This window comes from Nothoprocta perdicaria, unplaced genomic scaffold (genome assembly GCF_003342845.1).
Source record: "Nothoprocta perdicaria isolate Ctin4 unplaced genomic scaffold, notPer1 scaffold_71, whole genome shotgun sequence".
NCBI lineage: Eukaryota > Metazoa > Chordata > Aves > Tinamiformes > Tinamidae > Nothoprocta > Nothoprocta perdicaria.
The window spans coordinates 2,044,525-2,057,007 of NW_020455988.1; the positions used below are offsets into that span (position 1 = coordinate 2,044,525).

Genomic DNA, 12,483 nt, shown 5'->3' on the forward strand with positions numbered 1-12,483 from the left:
TGCTTTTTCAAGATCAGAGGAAGGTAAGAACACTAAGTAGCTTAAGTATTTTGACAAATCCTGCTCACATTTGTAAGACTGACATTTAGGATAGATGTTCATTGTCATGCTTTCCTAGGAGTTATGTAGGAAACTTGAGGTGTTTAAGAGAGTTCCCACTAGGCCATGATGGAAATGTGTATTTACCCTTCATGTTTYCCTAGGCAGGACTCAAAATGAAACAGGTGCTGGAGGCAAAACGATTTTACTGAATGAAGAGAGATCATTTTGGGTTCTCTTTGCTTTTCAAAAGCGCTGTCCTGTTGCAGTGTCCCAGGATCTTTCCCAGCAGTTCTTTAAATGTTGTGCATCCCTAGAGCCAGGTGCCTCCTGTCCCTGCGCTTTGCGGCATCGTGCGCAGCAGCCCGAGGGTGGCACCGAGCAGCCCTGCGCAGAGCGCAGCGCGGGGCGCTCACACACGTGCTGCTGCACGCAGTGCTGTGCGTAGCAGGCGCTGCCCGCCTGTCACCGAGGAGGAGCCGCGGCGTAGGCAGGAAGAGCTGTTGGGCTGTGCAGGCTTTGCTCTCCACGATGTAGGATTAGAGTGTGTGTACATACCTCACAGATGTATTTTTAACTAGCTCCTTGGATGTTTCTTCAAACCCTCTTAAAATGCCAGAAGATGGATGCCTGTTGCATAGCAAACAGTCTGGCAGAGTGCTGAGGGTTTACACCTGTGAGGCGGCCTGAAACTCTGCCAGAGGAGCTGGGGCTCCTTGGGCAGCACTCCCGGTGCAGCGAGATTAGAGCCTGGTGCTGCGGGTCCCATGGGTCCCCTTGGGCTCTGGGCAAGCAGCCTGTGAGTGCAGGCAGAGGAGCCTCTTGTGCGCAGGCAGCGGGTGCCGCTCCGCCTGTGCGGGCAGAGGAGGGAGCGGGGCTGGCGTTGGCCTCCGCTCGAGGCGCGGGCGGTTGTCGTCTGTGCTGCCTCCCTTAGCTTGTCCAGAGCGGGCGCGGGTTGGCACCGCTCCTGTTTCCAGTAACTGAGAAAACAAATCAATGGGCCAGAAAGGTAGATAAATAATGGAAATTAACTGGAGAAACAAAATCCCTGCTCTTCCTCTTGGGATGGTGCTGCCTCGTGTTAAATAAAGTAATTTCCTTTTGCTCCATGGGATTAACCAAAAGGTGTTGCWAACTTTGTGTTCGCTTGCTGTTTTCTCCTCCAGCTGTCATTAAGCTTGTTGTTAGAGCGTGCTCTAGCGCATCACCTATTATTTCTGTAAGTTTGATGCGAAAGAAACCTGGTAAATTTGTAATTCTGAATTGCATAAGAACTGAATGGTATTACTAAGTAAAATGATGAAGTTGGAATTCTTGTGCCAGCTGATGAAGAAACAGCATAGCCCCCTTTGAATTCAAACCTTTATTGCAGCTCTGCTGTAGGTTGAGTCATGTAAATGTGTTTCCTATCTCCACTGTAACACTAGGATAGTCCTGCTCTCTCTGGAGAGGATGTTGCTGCCTCTTCCTTTGGCCCAGGCAGCAAAAAAATGGTTTCACTTATAAGACATGGAGAGAAGATTGGAAAATGTAAAAGCAGAGTCCAAAAAGAGCTAGGAGTGAAGATTTTCCACTGTGTTTGTACAGGGGTGCATTCTCTGCATGTAGGGGCAAAAGAAATAAATTGTATTTATGTGACGGATACGCTCCTTTCCCAGCGCAACCTGACCTGTACCTTACATGCAGCCCTGTTCAGTTGCAAACCACCAGCAATTTATCTAATCCTGGTAGGTGCCACCATTCTGATTTCTTCTCYCACTCAGATTCAATGTAACATTCCTGAAGGCTGCATCCCAACGGGGAGATAAGGCTAATACACTAGCCATTGGGCCTCTGAAATGAAAAAATGACTGTAAGTCAATCATCCTATAAATATGCAGACAGCCCAAGAGCCCCTTGAGCTCTCCTGACAGGGCAGCGGGCTGCACAGCAGGCTCTCCCCTTGAGCAGGGACGCCTCTCAAGGATACTCCTCGAGGATGAGAGATGTCTTTCCACAATAGATTTGTGGTAAGTGAATATAGCATGCTCTGTTTCTTTAACTTTACTTTGTAACTGTGCACAGAAACCCTTAGTCGTAAACCRTTGACCAGATCGGGACAAGGATTGGATCCAGCCGCACCCAGACTCCCCTCAGAAGGAGCCTGGAAAGCAAGGGGGGTCCAGTCTGAACCTCGTGACCCAACGGGAGGGTATCCCAAACCAAAATAGTGCATTATCTTGAGTCTCCATGCAGTAAGAAGCAGCCTTGCCATAGAACCTTGTAAAATCATTGTCCACATTAATAAATCTTATTATTATCTTTCATACGAGTGAAGTGCATTTTGTCACTCACCCTTGCYACCACTTGTTCCATGACAATTTACAAACAGAAAATGCAGTGGGCCTGAGGTTGTTTGCTGTGGAGTTTTATTTGGGTTTCTTTAGACGATTAAATCAAAGGAAAGAGATATTTTTCCAGTATTTTAATCCTTGTTTATTTTTATAAAATCTTACAATGGTAGTGGTTTGTATTTTAAATCAGTGTCCAAATGCAGAGGAGGGAACTCCCAACTATTCTAATAATATTCTGTATCAGGTCCGCAAACCTAATGCAGGTACTGTTTTACTTTTCTGTGGACTTTCCTAGTAATTTAAATAAGTAACTAAGTCACAAACTCAAATTTGTCATCTCTCCACATGAAATAGCATGATTGCTGGAATGACTCATGTTTCTGCTCTCTGGTTATTTTAACCAAGTGATGCTATCTTTTTTTCAGGTACAAAAAATATGTCACTACTATATGATTGGGCAGCAATTCTTCTATGTTTTTGCTTGTTGAAACGCTGGCAASAGGTACAAGGGTGGCTTTTTGTTTGCTTTTAGTGATCAGAAAATCCAAGTTGYAACTTAGAGGATTTGAATTCATTTCCAAAAAGTGATAGATTCCTAGTGCAGAAACTGAGGGGTGCTTCTTTGCCAGGTCATCCAGGGAAAGCAAGTAGAAGAGTAAAGATGTGTGTATATACGGTTTTGTGAGGTGTTTTATTTGGTTGGTTTTCTTGGGTTTTTTTTTTTTTTTTTCAGTGTTGCATGCTTGAAGAGTGGGACCTCTTAGTTCCTAGGCTTAAATAAATAAATCCTATTTGCTTAGTTGTTTTATCTCAAGGAACAAATTGGCCTTTGGTGCCAGAGAAAACAGTTTCTGGGTTCAGCAGGTGCTGACAGAGGCAGCAAAACTTTGTTACTGTGTGGGCAGGGTCTGGCAGATACTGCCGGGTGCCGCATTTTGCACCCAGTGTGAATCTGCTCCACAAATGGGGCCTAACCCTGGAAACGCGTGGCTGRGCAGCCCTGGCTGTGGGAGCCTGCAGAGCTGCCTCACATCAGGAGCGGCACCGCGGTCGCTGGGCGAGGTGGGGAACACGCAGCCCTAGGGGATCGGGGGGCAGACCTGGGGACTGCCAGGGGTCCAGCGCCCCGACACGGTGATGTGAGCGAGGCTCCAGGAGCTCCTTCTCTGTGGGGTTTGCCCCATGTCAGTGTGGGTGAAGCGTGCTGTGTGAAGGACTTCAGGTGTTGATAGCGCTTGTCTAATGGCATATGCGGCTTTGCAGACTTGCAGAGGAGTGTGGGTAGGAGCTAGTGCTGACAGCTTGTACCTAGGTTAAAGAAAAAAAAAGGGTTTTTTTGAAAAGCTTGTAACACAAAGCCAGGCTCGTTAGAATATATAGGGTATCAGTGTGAGGCATTTTKCATGTTTTGTGTGGGGAACAAAAAAGGAATTGTCTATTTACAGGTGCAGCAGCCTGATTTTAAATAAYGGTTGTTACTCTGAGCAATAAATCTGTTGACATTTGTTTTGAAACACTGCTTGGGATCTCTGCTCCTGGAGCACATGCGGAGCTCCTCTTTCTCCCCAGTCAGGCAAGTTTCTCCRAGCAGCAGAGGAATCATTTAAATCCATCAGGACCAAGGAGTAACTACGACCTGCTCTTGCACTGCTGATGTTGATGGAGGCGGATATGTCAGGATGGGGGCTGCTGAGCCCAGCGGTGGCCGTGACCAGCCAGCGGTGTTGCTGGTCCCTGCTCCTGGGAGCTACAAGCAAGGTAAACATGTATGTGAGACCCCCTTCCCCCATAAGCAAGGCTGAAGGATAGAGGCTTTGTATCTCTCATGCTGCTGCTTTATAACCAGCTGCTTTGGGCAGGTAATTAACCACATGTCTGTGAGTGTCTGTGCAGGCAACCGGCACAGTATAAGATTGACCCAGGTCTCATATCTGCCACGTGCATGAATTTATCCTCTTTCCTTACAGCAGAGCGACTGAGCAAACTCCTGTCAACGCCTTGAACATGGCCAGGGATAGTGCCAGGCAGCTTTGTCCTTGCCTGCAAGGCAGGACCCAGGGGATGGTATCTGCTGCAGCTGCCATGCTTCAGCTCGGCACAGCTCCTCACGGGTAGGTGAGTGCTGAAGTGATTTGCTACAGAGCACATTTTGAAGATAAAATATGAGGGTGGGGGCTCCAGAGTGGGTTAAGTGGGCTGTGCTACCTGTCCCGTGAGGGAATTGCTGCCTGGTGGCAGTGTGGACACAGCTGCTGTTCTGAGTGTTTTTGATGGTGTACTTTGGGGCAGGGGGGAGAATTACATTGCATGCTGCAAGATTAACTTGCATTTACTGCTGGTGACTCAGTGTGTTTCAGAAATGCTGTGTTATCAGGCTGTCCTGGAGAGCCTGCTCAGTGTAAAATTCATCCATCGAAGTCATTCAGGGTATTTCAGAGCCTGAAATAGAATCCAGTTGTGCTTCAGTCCCAAAGTGGGAAGTGCAGCTGTGGATGGGATTTGATTGCCGTCTCCATTTGCACCTTCTGTGGTCTAGCCTGACATTGGTTTATCAATTCCTGCAGAAACTTGAGGACCTCATGGCCTCTCATTTGACAGGCTGCTGGGGCACTGAGGGAACAGAGCTCCATTTTTCCTAAATACCATGCATTCATAAGCTTGGTGCCCTAGCTGGGCCTCTGCTGTTACATTAGTGGTGTCTTGGGAGAAAAATGAAAAAAAAACATAAGCTCCGAGGAACAGCCCAGTGAGCATTTGGATTATTTGCTAGGAAAAGAAAGTCCTGATATGAGTAAAGTTATATGGACTGTCTATCTAAAGCTTAAGAGTTGAGATCCCAAAAACTAAACAATGCCTCCCTCTTCTCCCCCCCCCCCCTCCCGCCAAAAAAAATTTGCTAAAGTCAGGAAGCAGCAGTTGAACTTGGAAGAGGTCATGAAAGTAAGCAAGGAAGCTCAGTAAGAGCAAATCTAGGCTGAGATTTAATTCATTTTTGAACTTGATATCCTGAAAGCCGCCACAGTGATGATACCTGGACTCTGCAAGTAGGAAGGGGGCTCATGTTTCTTGCCTTTATGGCCTCTGGAGCCCCTCRGTCAGTGTCCCCTCATACAAGTGCTGTGTAAGAAGTACCAGAACGTATTTTCTTACCTGAGGGTTTCACCATTTGCTACTGCTGGCAGCGCTGGGAATGCACTAATTTTCAAAGTGTACGAGAGTTGGGTTCTGTTTGTTTTTAAATGTTCTTTCATACCACACCCAGAACTTATCACTAAAACATCTGGGTTTTTTGTTTGTTTAAACACTGAGGCCTAGTACATCTCAAATTTTTGGTGCTGTGGAAAAACTGAAGTGATGAAGCCTTGTGGGGGGGTTCTACAGGACACTGGGATKAATAAGTTCTAGAGAGTGTCTGTTTTACAACCAGGAAAACGTCAACTTTTTTATATATCTCTATATATTCACAAATTTAACACAACATTTATATAACGCAATATATTTTGGATATAAATATCCCTATATAAATATTTTTATATAATTAGAAATGAAACATAGCATTTAAGTGGATCTCAGTTGAAAAACAGTGTGTCTTACTAGCGTAAAAAGAATTGAAGATGTAAAGACAGATAAGGTTTAGCTTGTTGAGTAGTATTTTTAATGCAGCATGACCAGTTTTGGAGGAGCCTTGCTGGGAGGAAGAACAAGCAGTATGGGGCATTACAGAGGGTGCTGGTGCTTGGATACCAGCACCCTGACCATGGTCAGTGCAGTGCGATGGCAGGAGCTGTAGTCTACAAGACTATTTTCAGCCTGGAGAAAATGATTTAAGGCCCTGTCTAATGGCCCTGCTGTTTAACACTCTATGTTAGCTAGATCTCAGGCTGTATCCTGATCTCTGCCATTACAGCCCAGCAAGGCGGAGGAGGGAAGGTGACACCAGGCTGCCACAGCCCAGGTGACTGGGAGGTAGGCAGCTGCTTAGCACTGTAACAGCCAGCTCTTTGGGAGCAGGACTTCAGTTATTTATAATGGTTTATGAAGGTACCAGTTTGGCTGCATATGTTACCCAATTCCATCCCATGCAGAGGGGGAAGGTAATTAGGGTATCCTACATGAGTACACAGACCCCCAAACACTCCTGATGGCACCTGCCTGAGTGTTTCATTACAGTATTTACCACCTGTATTCATTCAGACTTACAAATGGCTGGAAACCCCAGCCTTGCTCAGGCAGACGTCTGCCTTTATGAGGGAGTCTAAATCTCAAAGAGCCATAGCTGGTCAAAGAGCGTTCCTCAGCCATTTCATGTGATGGCAGATGCTGTGGAACACAATTTGTCCAGGTCAGCAGCATGTGCAACTGTAGAAGCTACTCTTCCTTCCAAAACAGGTATTTTAAATCTCTGAAACACTTCAATTACCATTAAAAATGTATTTAAAAAAATAGGTTGAAAACTGKCACTCTTCTTTTTGAAAAATCTAATAGTCTTATGATAGTGAAATCTACTTTTATTTTTAAATTTGCTAAGAGTTCAGTACTTAGTTATTGGTTGAAATATGCTATTTGGTTTTCTTACAATACAAACAAGACTTTTGATGCAGAAAAGAAAACAGGATTCCAATTAGTAGGAAGTAACAGCTGCCTTTACTGATTACTTTAAAATAACAAGGCATTTCAAATATTCACAAATATTTCTGACATATTGCAAAACAACGTAAAATAAAAACAGCACACTCRATCACATGGAAAGCAAAATAGTTTTAAAAAGAATTTACAAAGGAACTATTTCTTCTACTTCAAAAAGTTTGTCAATGCACTTTTACTGAGAAATATATCTGTTTGCTGTACATACTGTGCTTATGCTGTCCTGGAGGACCAAAATTCTTAAAGCAATACTTTTTCAGAAACAGCTTTTTGGATTAAGAAATCCAATGRCCTGGCAGTTTTATTGCTGGGTATTTTGTGTAAGGCCTAATGTTTTCCTTTTTTTTTTTGAGTTTTATAACAGGAACTGACAAATATTTTTACATGCATGTTTTAAAAAGATCTGAGTTTTTTTTCYCACATGCATTTTTGATGCTTCAGTGCTATGCCGTTAAACAATTTATCAATCCCTGTCCTTTAACATACAATTACTTCTTCAAATAWTACCCCAGGGAGCTGCACATGACATGCAAGATCCATAACTAAAAAGTTACAATAGCTCAAAATTTAGCTAAATATTTAATCCAGCCAGAGCTATTTGTTTTATTTTTGGAGCACGTTTACTGTATGCAGAGCAGCAGGCTCAGTCACACAAGGCGCAGCGGCACATGGAGCTTCTCYGGCTACTCGGCTTCCACATGCCAGGCTGCCACGCTGGCTGCAGGGCCCATGCAGCCTTGTGCAGGTGAGGGTTTGCTTCTTGTGTCCCCCACACACTCCAACGTGGAAAAACTGCATCTGCATTTTGTGCAAAAGGGAACGGTCAGGAAATGTTTCTCCATGAGCACCATGTAGTGACTTTGGTAACTGGTCTATTGGCACAACCAGTGGGATCAGAGAGGAGGAGCAGCTCTCCATTTGTAAATAAGAACACACAGCTGCTGTTTACCTTGCAACTACTCTGTAATTAGTAAAAACATAAATATGTTAATAACCATACACATATACACAAAACACAGCAGGAGTGATATTACAGGATGCAGTTCCTATTCTACATAACTGCTTTTGTTGATACAGATACAATCCCAAAATCAATTGCTGTTTGATACACAGCAAACCCTTCTTTAAAGGTCAGTGATAGGAAGATGGCCCAAAACTCAAGCCTAGACTGCATGAAGCTGTGAGGTCAAACCCCCTGTCTATCAGCATAATCAACAGAACTATTGCAGTACAGAAGATGTTACTAATATTAAAGCTTTATAAACTGGATATTTATTTCATCAACATTTGGCATTAATTACTAATTTTCCCTCTTCCACAAGTGCTTCTTGATATGAACACTCATCAGGTGTTACAGGGAATAATGTTATTAATTATAAAAGTTGATTAGGGAAAAGACTATTAGAAACACCTGACACAGGTTGGAGTTCCTGAATCCCAATTGGTGCTCTTTGTTATTTTCAGTGCAGATTTGCTGGGGTTGCACTTATCAACAAATTGCCATTCTCCACATGGGTTGCTTTCATGCAGTTCTGTTTTGAAGCTTGTCGGGAAGAGGATGAGAAGGGCAGGAGGAGATGACTTGTGCCCAGCCACTGTCTTTGCTAGTGTTGGGCAGAGCAGCGTCCTCTCCTCAGGATGACATCATCTAGTCCAATATCCCCAGTTCTTCCTTTCTCTTTCTCTCCCTTGAAAACAATCTGGAAAAAGTGTGAGACAAGTTGGAGTGCAAAAATAGAGTGAAAGAATCTTTGGTTGGGAAGGTCTTGTAGAAAGAAAGCAAAAATAAGCAAGAATGCGTAATCTTAACTGACTCTCAGAAGGCTGCTTTTGTGCTGCTCAGAATTAATGCTGCTGTTTTATTTGCTCTCCTCCTCATCATCTCCCTTTTTCACTTTGGCAGGATTTAGTGAAGAGGCAGCAGCTCACAACTAAGCTACAGCAAGTGGAGGTGCTCATGGCAGCCTTGCTGGCCTGGCAGAGATGCTGGGAAATGAACTTCCACATGGTGCAGTCTCTGCTGCTGGAGGAACTTTCTGCATCTCACCTCTGTACTGTTCTCATTGATCCTCACTGCAAACGCACAAAACGCTCCGTATTMTGCAGAGTGTTTTCTTACAGAGGAGTTTTACACCTCACAGCTGGCTGAAGGCCAGACATAGCTGCGGGAACAAGACAGACTCATATCCTTTATTTAAGAGATTCTCTCTCCTTGCAAAACAGATTTAAGCACATAATTAACAGCCAGACTCAGYCTGAGAAAAATGAACAAATTGGAAGCTTGACTAAGAGGTGTGGCATAAATCATGCAAGGAAGGACACACACCCACACAGTGGTGAGCAGACTTCTTAAAGAAAACATTCTCATAAATTCATACTGTTCCCTATCCTGTTGCTGCATAGTCACAAACCTGAGCTGTTTTAAGAGGCAGTCATTGTTTTTGAGCAACTTTCAAAGTAGGGACAAAGTATACAGCAAGAATTCATAGCAGTCTGCTGTTGTCATTGAGCTAAAAAGAGTTAACAATCAGTAATACAGCTGTATAAKTATTTTGGATTGTTGAGAGCAGATTGCTGATTTAAATGTGAACTAGATAAAGAGGTAACAGAAATGCTATGCTGAATATACTGAAACAGGTTTTAGAAATATGATTTTAGTTCTGCTCTGTGACTAGTTTATGCAGAGCTAGTTCTTTATGAAGTGTGATAAAGGATTCTGCCCTCCATTCAAACACTAAGGTTTCTACTAGGTCTCCAAAATTGCTATTGTTTAATTGATTTAGCTTTCCTTTATCTAGGAAATTAAATCTCCTTTGTCACACTGATTCCTCTATGACATGTCTGTCCCAAACTGTTTAGGTCAGTACACCAGGATTCCCAAACCAGGTGGGAAAAAAAATGCCAAACTCAAGTGCTAAGTTCAGAGCAAAATACCTAGCTGACTAGGTATTAACTTCCTGAGTCTCAGTGTATTACCTTCCTTTACCTGACAGCACATTGTCTCTGTTTCATCAGTCTCCTTGCTGATAGCTTTCTGAAAGCTAGCTCAGCAGTAATAATCTATTGGCAGTAATTCCTGCGTTCTCACATACTCAGTATTAATTATYGAAGGCCTCACAATATTGCACGTGTCTGGTTCTCTCCATGAACATGACCAGTGTGAGACCAGCTGATAAGAGTCAGTTTAAAACTACCAGATGTCCAAACATGTTCTATGATGCTGCAGACCACTCAACAGTTTTGTGCTTTTGGCATCAGTCACCTCCCTGACCAGCTCATCTGTGGCTGCACAGCACAAACAGCAGACTGCCCTAGAACCCACAATAAGTTATCAAAAATGAACAACTTCAGCACCCTTGTTGTTTTAACTAACTATTCTCATTCACACATTCACCTTTTTTTAAGCATTCTTCCTGTGGGATGATGCTACCAGCCCTTCTGAAATGCAGGCAGTGTGTGCCATTGTCCATGAGACTGTTCTTTCCTTAGGTGCTGACTCAGCTGGTATGAGGTAGAGGCTGCCTTGCACTTTGCCATGCATGTGATGTGTGGAGGAGGTTTAGTTTCATATTTTTAATGTAAGTTTAGAAGTAAACTACAGGCTGATCTTGGACCTAGGGAGCAAATAACYCAGTGCTGTGTCATCCCGCTGTTCAATTCCTCACACCCAGAGTGTTTATGGAATACTCACACTCTTGCTGCCTGAGCCATGCAGCGTTAGGTGCGTCTCTCTCCAGCCATGGCCGCCCTTCCTTCCCCAGAGCGCYGGCCCGTGGGCACCGCTCTTCCTCAGGAAGACGTGCAGGGCCCCGGAGTGCAGCCCTGGCACCTTGTGCCTGAATGACAGGCACAAGTCCCCAGCCTGAGCCGTGTGGCCTAGCGGCAGGACAAGATGGGCTGCACCTCTGACGTGGCCTTTTGGCTCCAACACCGTAAGGTACCGTCCCCCTGCAACAGAAAGAAGATGCTAGATTCTTAGATACTGGTATTGCATTGCAGGTCTAAATGTACAACAGGGGTATTTTTAAAAGAGGAAAAAGAAAGCAGGGGGGGGGGGGGAGAAAGGGTCTCCAGGGCAGATTTTATAGCATTGGTCTTSTGTTCTTTGTGCTGGTACTAGGTTAGCTGTTTCCTATTTTTTTTTCTACAAAGCAACTCTATCTTTTGAAAGTATGTATATTCCTTCACGTCTGTCAACTGTACTACAGCCACATGATTTGAAACCCACAGTGACATTGAAGTATTATGTTCACTCAAACATTCTGTGTGCAGCTCASTAAGGTTCCAAATCTGCATGTGGGCCCCAAGTGGCAACCATTTGTCCAGTTAAGGGTGTTAGCTTTTACATTGAGATGAGTAACTGGTAAGGAACAGCACCTGTTTGGTGTGGATACAGCTATATCAGCATAAGGTAAAGACATTGACTGCATGTGTGTCAGGTAGTTGGAGAAGCTGAATTCAATCACCAGGYGGCAGGTTTTGCTGAGCACAAAGCAGCAGCTGGAGTGATGCCCCTGTGGGAGGACGTCCCCAAGGAGCAGCTCTCCCTGCATGCAAGATAAGCTTGTAGGGCTTCAGCAGGGCACGTTTCAAAATACAGCGTCTGATAAACTAATAAATACTGAACTTAAGAGCGCAAACACTCAGGGCCAAGCTGGGAAAATAAATATATGAAACAAGGTATCTAAGCAAGAGGGAGCAGGGCTGGAGATCTTAAGGGACTAGTTTTTAACAGGTTATGTCAACAGCATAAGGGAAACAAAAGCTGAGATTGTCCCTGACTGGAAAGCAATGAAGGGAGAGGAAAGTTCTTTAAAAAGTAAATAAAATAATGCAGCCAGTTAAAAAGGCTAAATCTGTAACCTGATACAGCATAACAACAAGCTAGAGTACAGATTAGTAATATGCTTTGAATAATTTACTACCACCGAAAGAAAGTTTTTGCTTAGGCAAATTTACCAGTGAAATAAAAGTAAGAGAATTATCTGTTCCTAAAAGAAATTTTTTAACTTGTTGCAATAATCATGTGTGAGGTAGTGCAGTGGTCTTTTTCAAACTGCCAGTCCCAGAGCAGAACCAAGACAGAGACCAAGAACGTTGTATTTGGCAACAGAACAAAACTATTTTCAGATCTGCCTGTAATTGTACTAGTAATACAGAAATAGTTTTTGCATGGTGGCTTCAAAAACAAGCTTTGCTTCTCCATAAAAGTTGTTCTCTAGTCCATATTTTTGTTCTGATTCTTTTAAGACAAATAGTCTTTTACTCAATGCACTTTTACTCTCTCCTTCAGAGATATTCCTAATATAAAGATATTTGAGAACACAGAAGCAGCATGGGTATGAGACAAATGCCCAAATTAAAGGGAAAGCAGCCTCTAAATTTATCACCATGTAAGAACTTGTCATCAGCATCCATAGGACCAAGATGAGGTGGGTCTTCTGCCATCCAACACAGCTGTTGGTGT

General features: G+C 43.8%; 1 protein-coding gene across 3 annotated transcripts in view; it reads right to left on the reverse strand.

The window, feature by feature from the left end:
• Window positions 1-7,572: 7,572 nt before the first annotated feature.
• NPNT (nephronectin) overlaps window positions 7,573-12,483 on the reverse strand; it is a 37,649-nt gene continuing 32,738 nt past the window's right edge. For all 3 annotated transcript variants that reach the window (XM_026050881.1, XM_026050882.1, XM_026050880.1), the window contains 2 exons: window positions 10,708-10,964; window positions 7,573-8,716 (listed from right to left, as the gene is read on the reverse strand). In XM_026050881.1, the coding sequence (XP_025906666.1) occupies window positions 8,621-8,716; window positions 10,708-10,964 (353 nt within the window). In that variant the 3' untranslated portion in view covers window positions 7,573-8,620. The remainder of the gene's footprint in view (window positions 8,717-10,707; window positions 10,965-12,483) is intronic.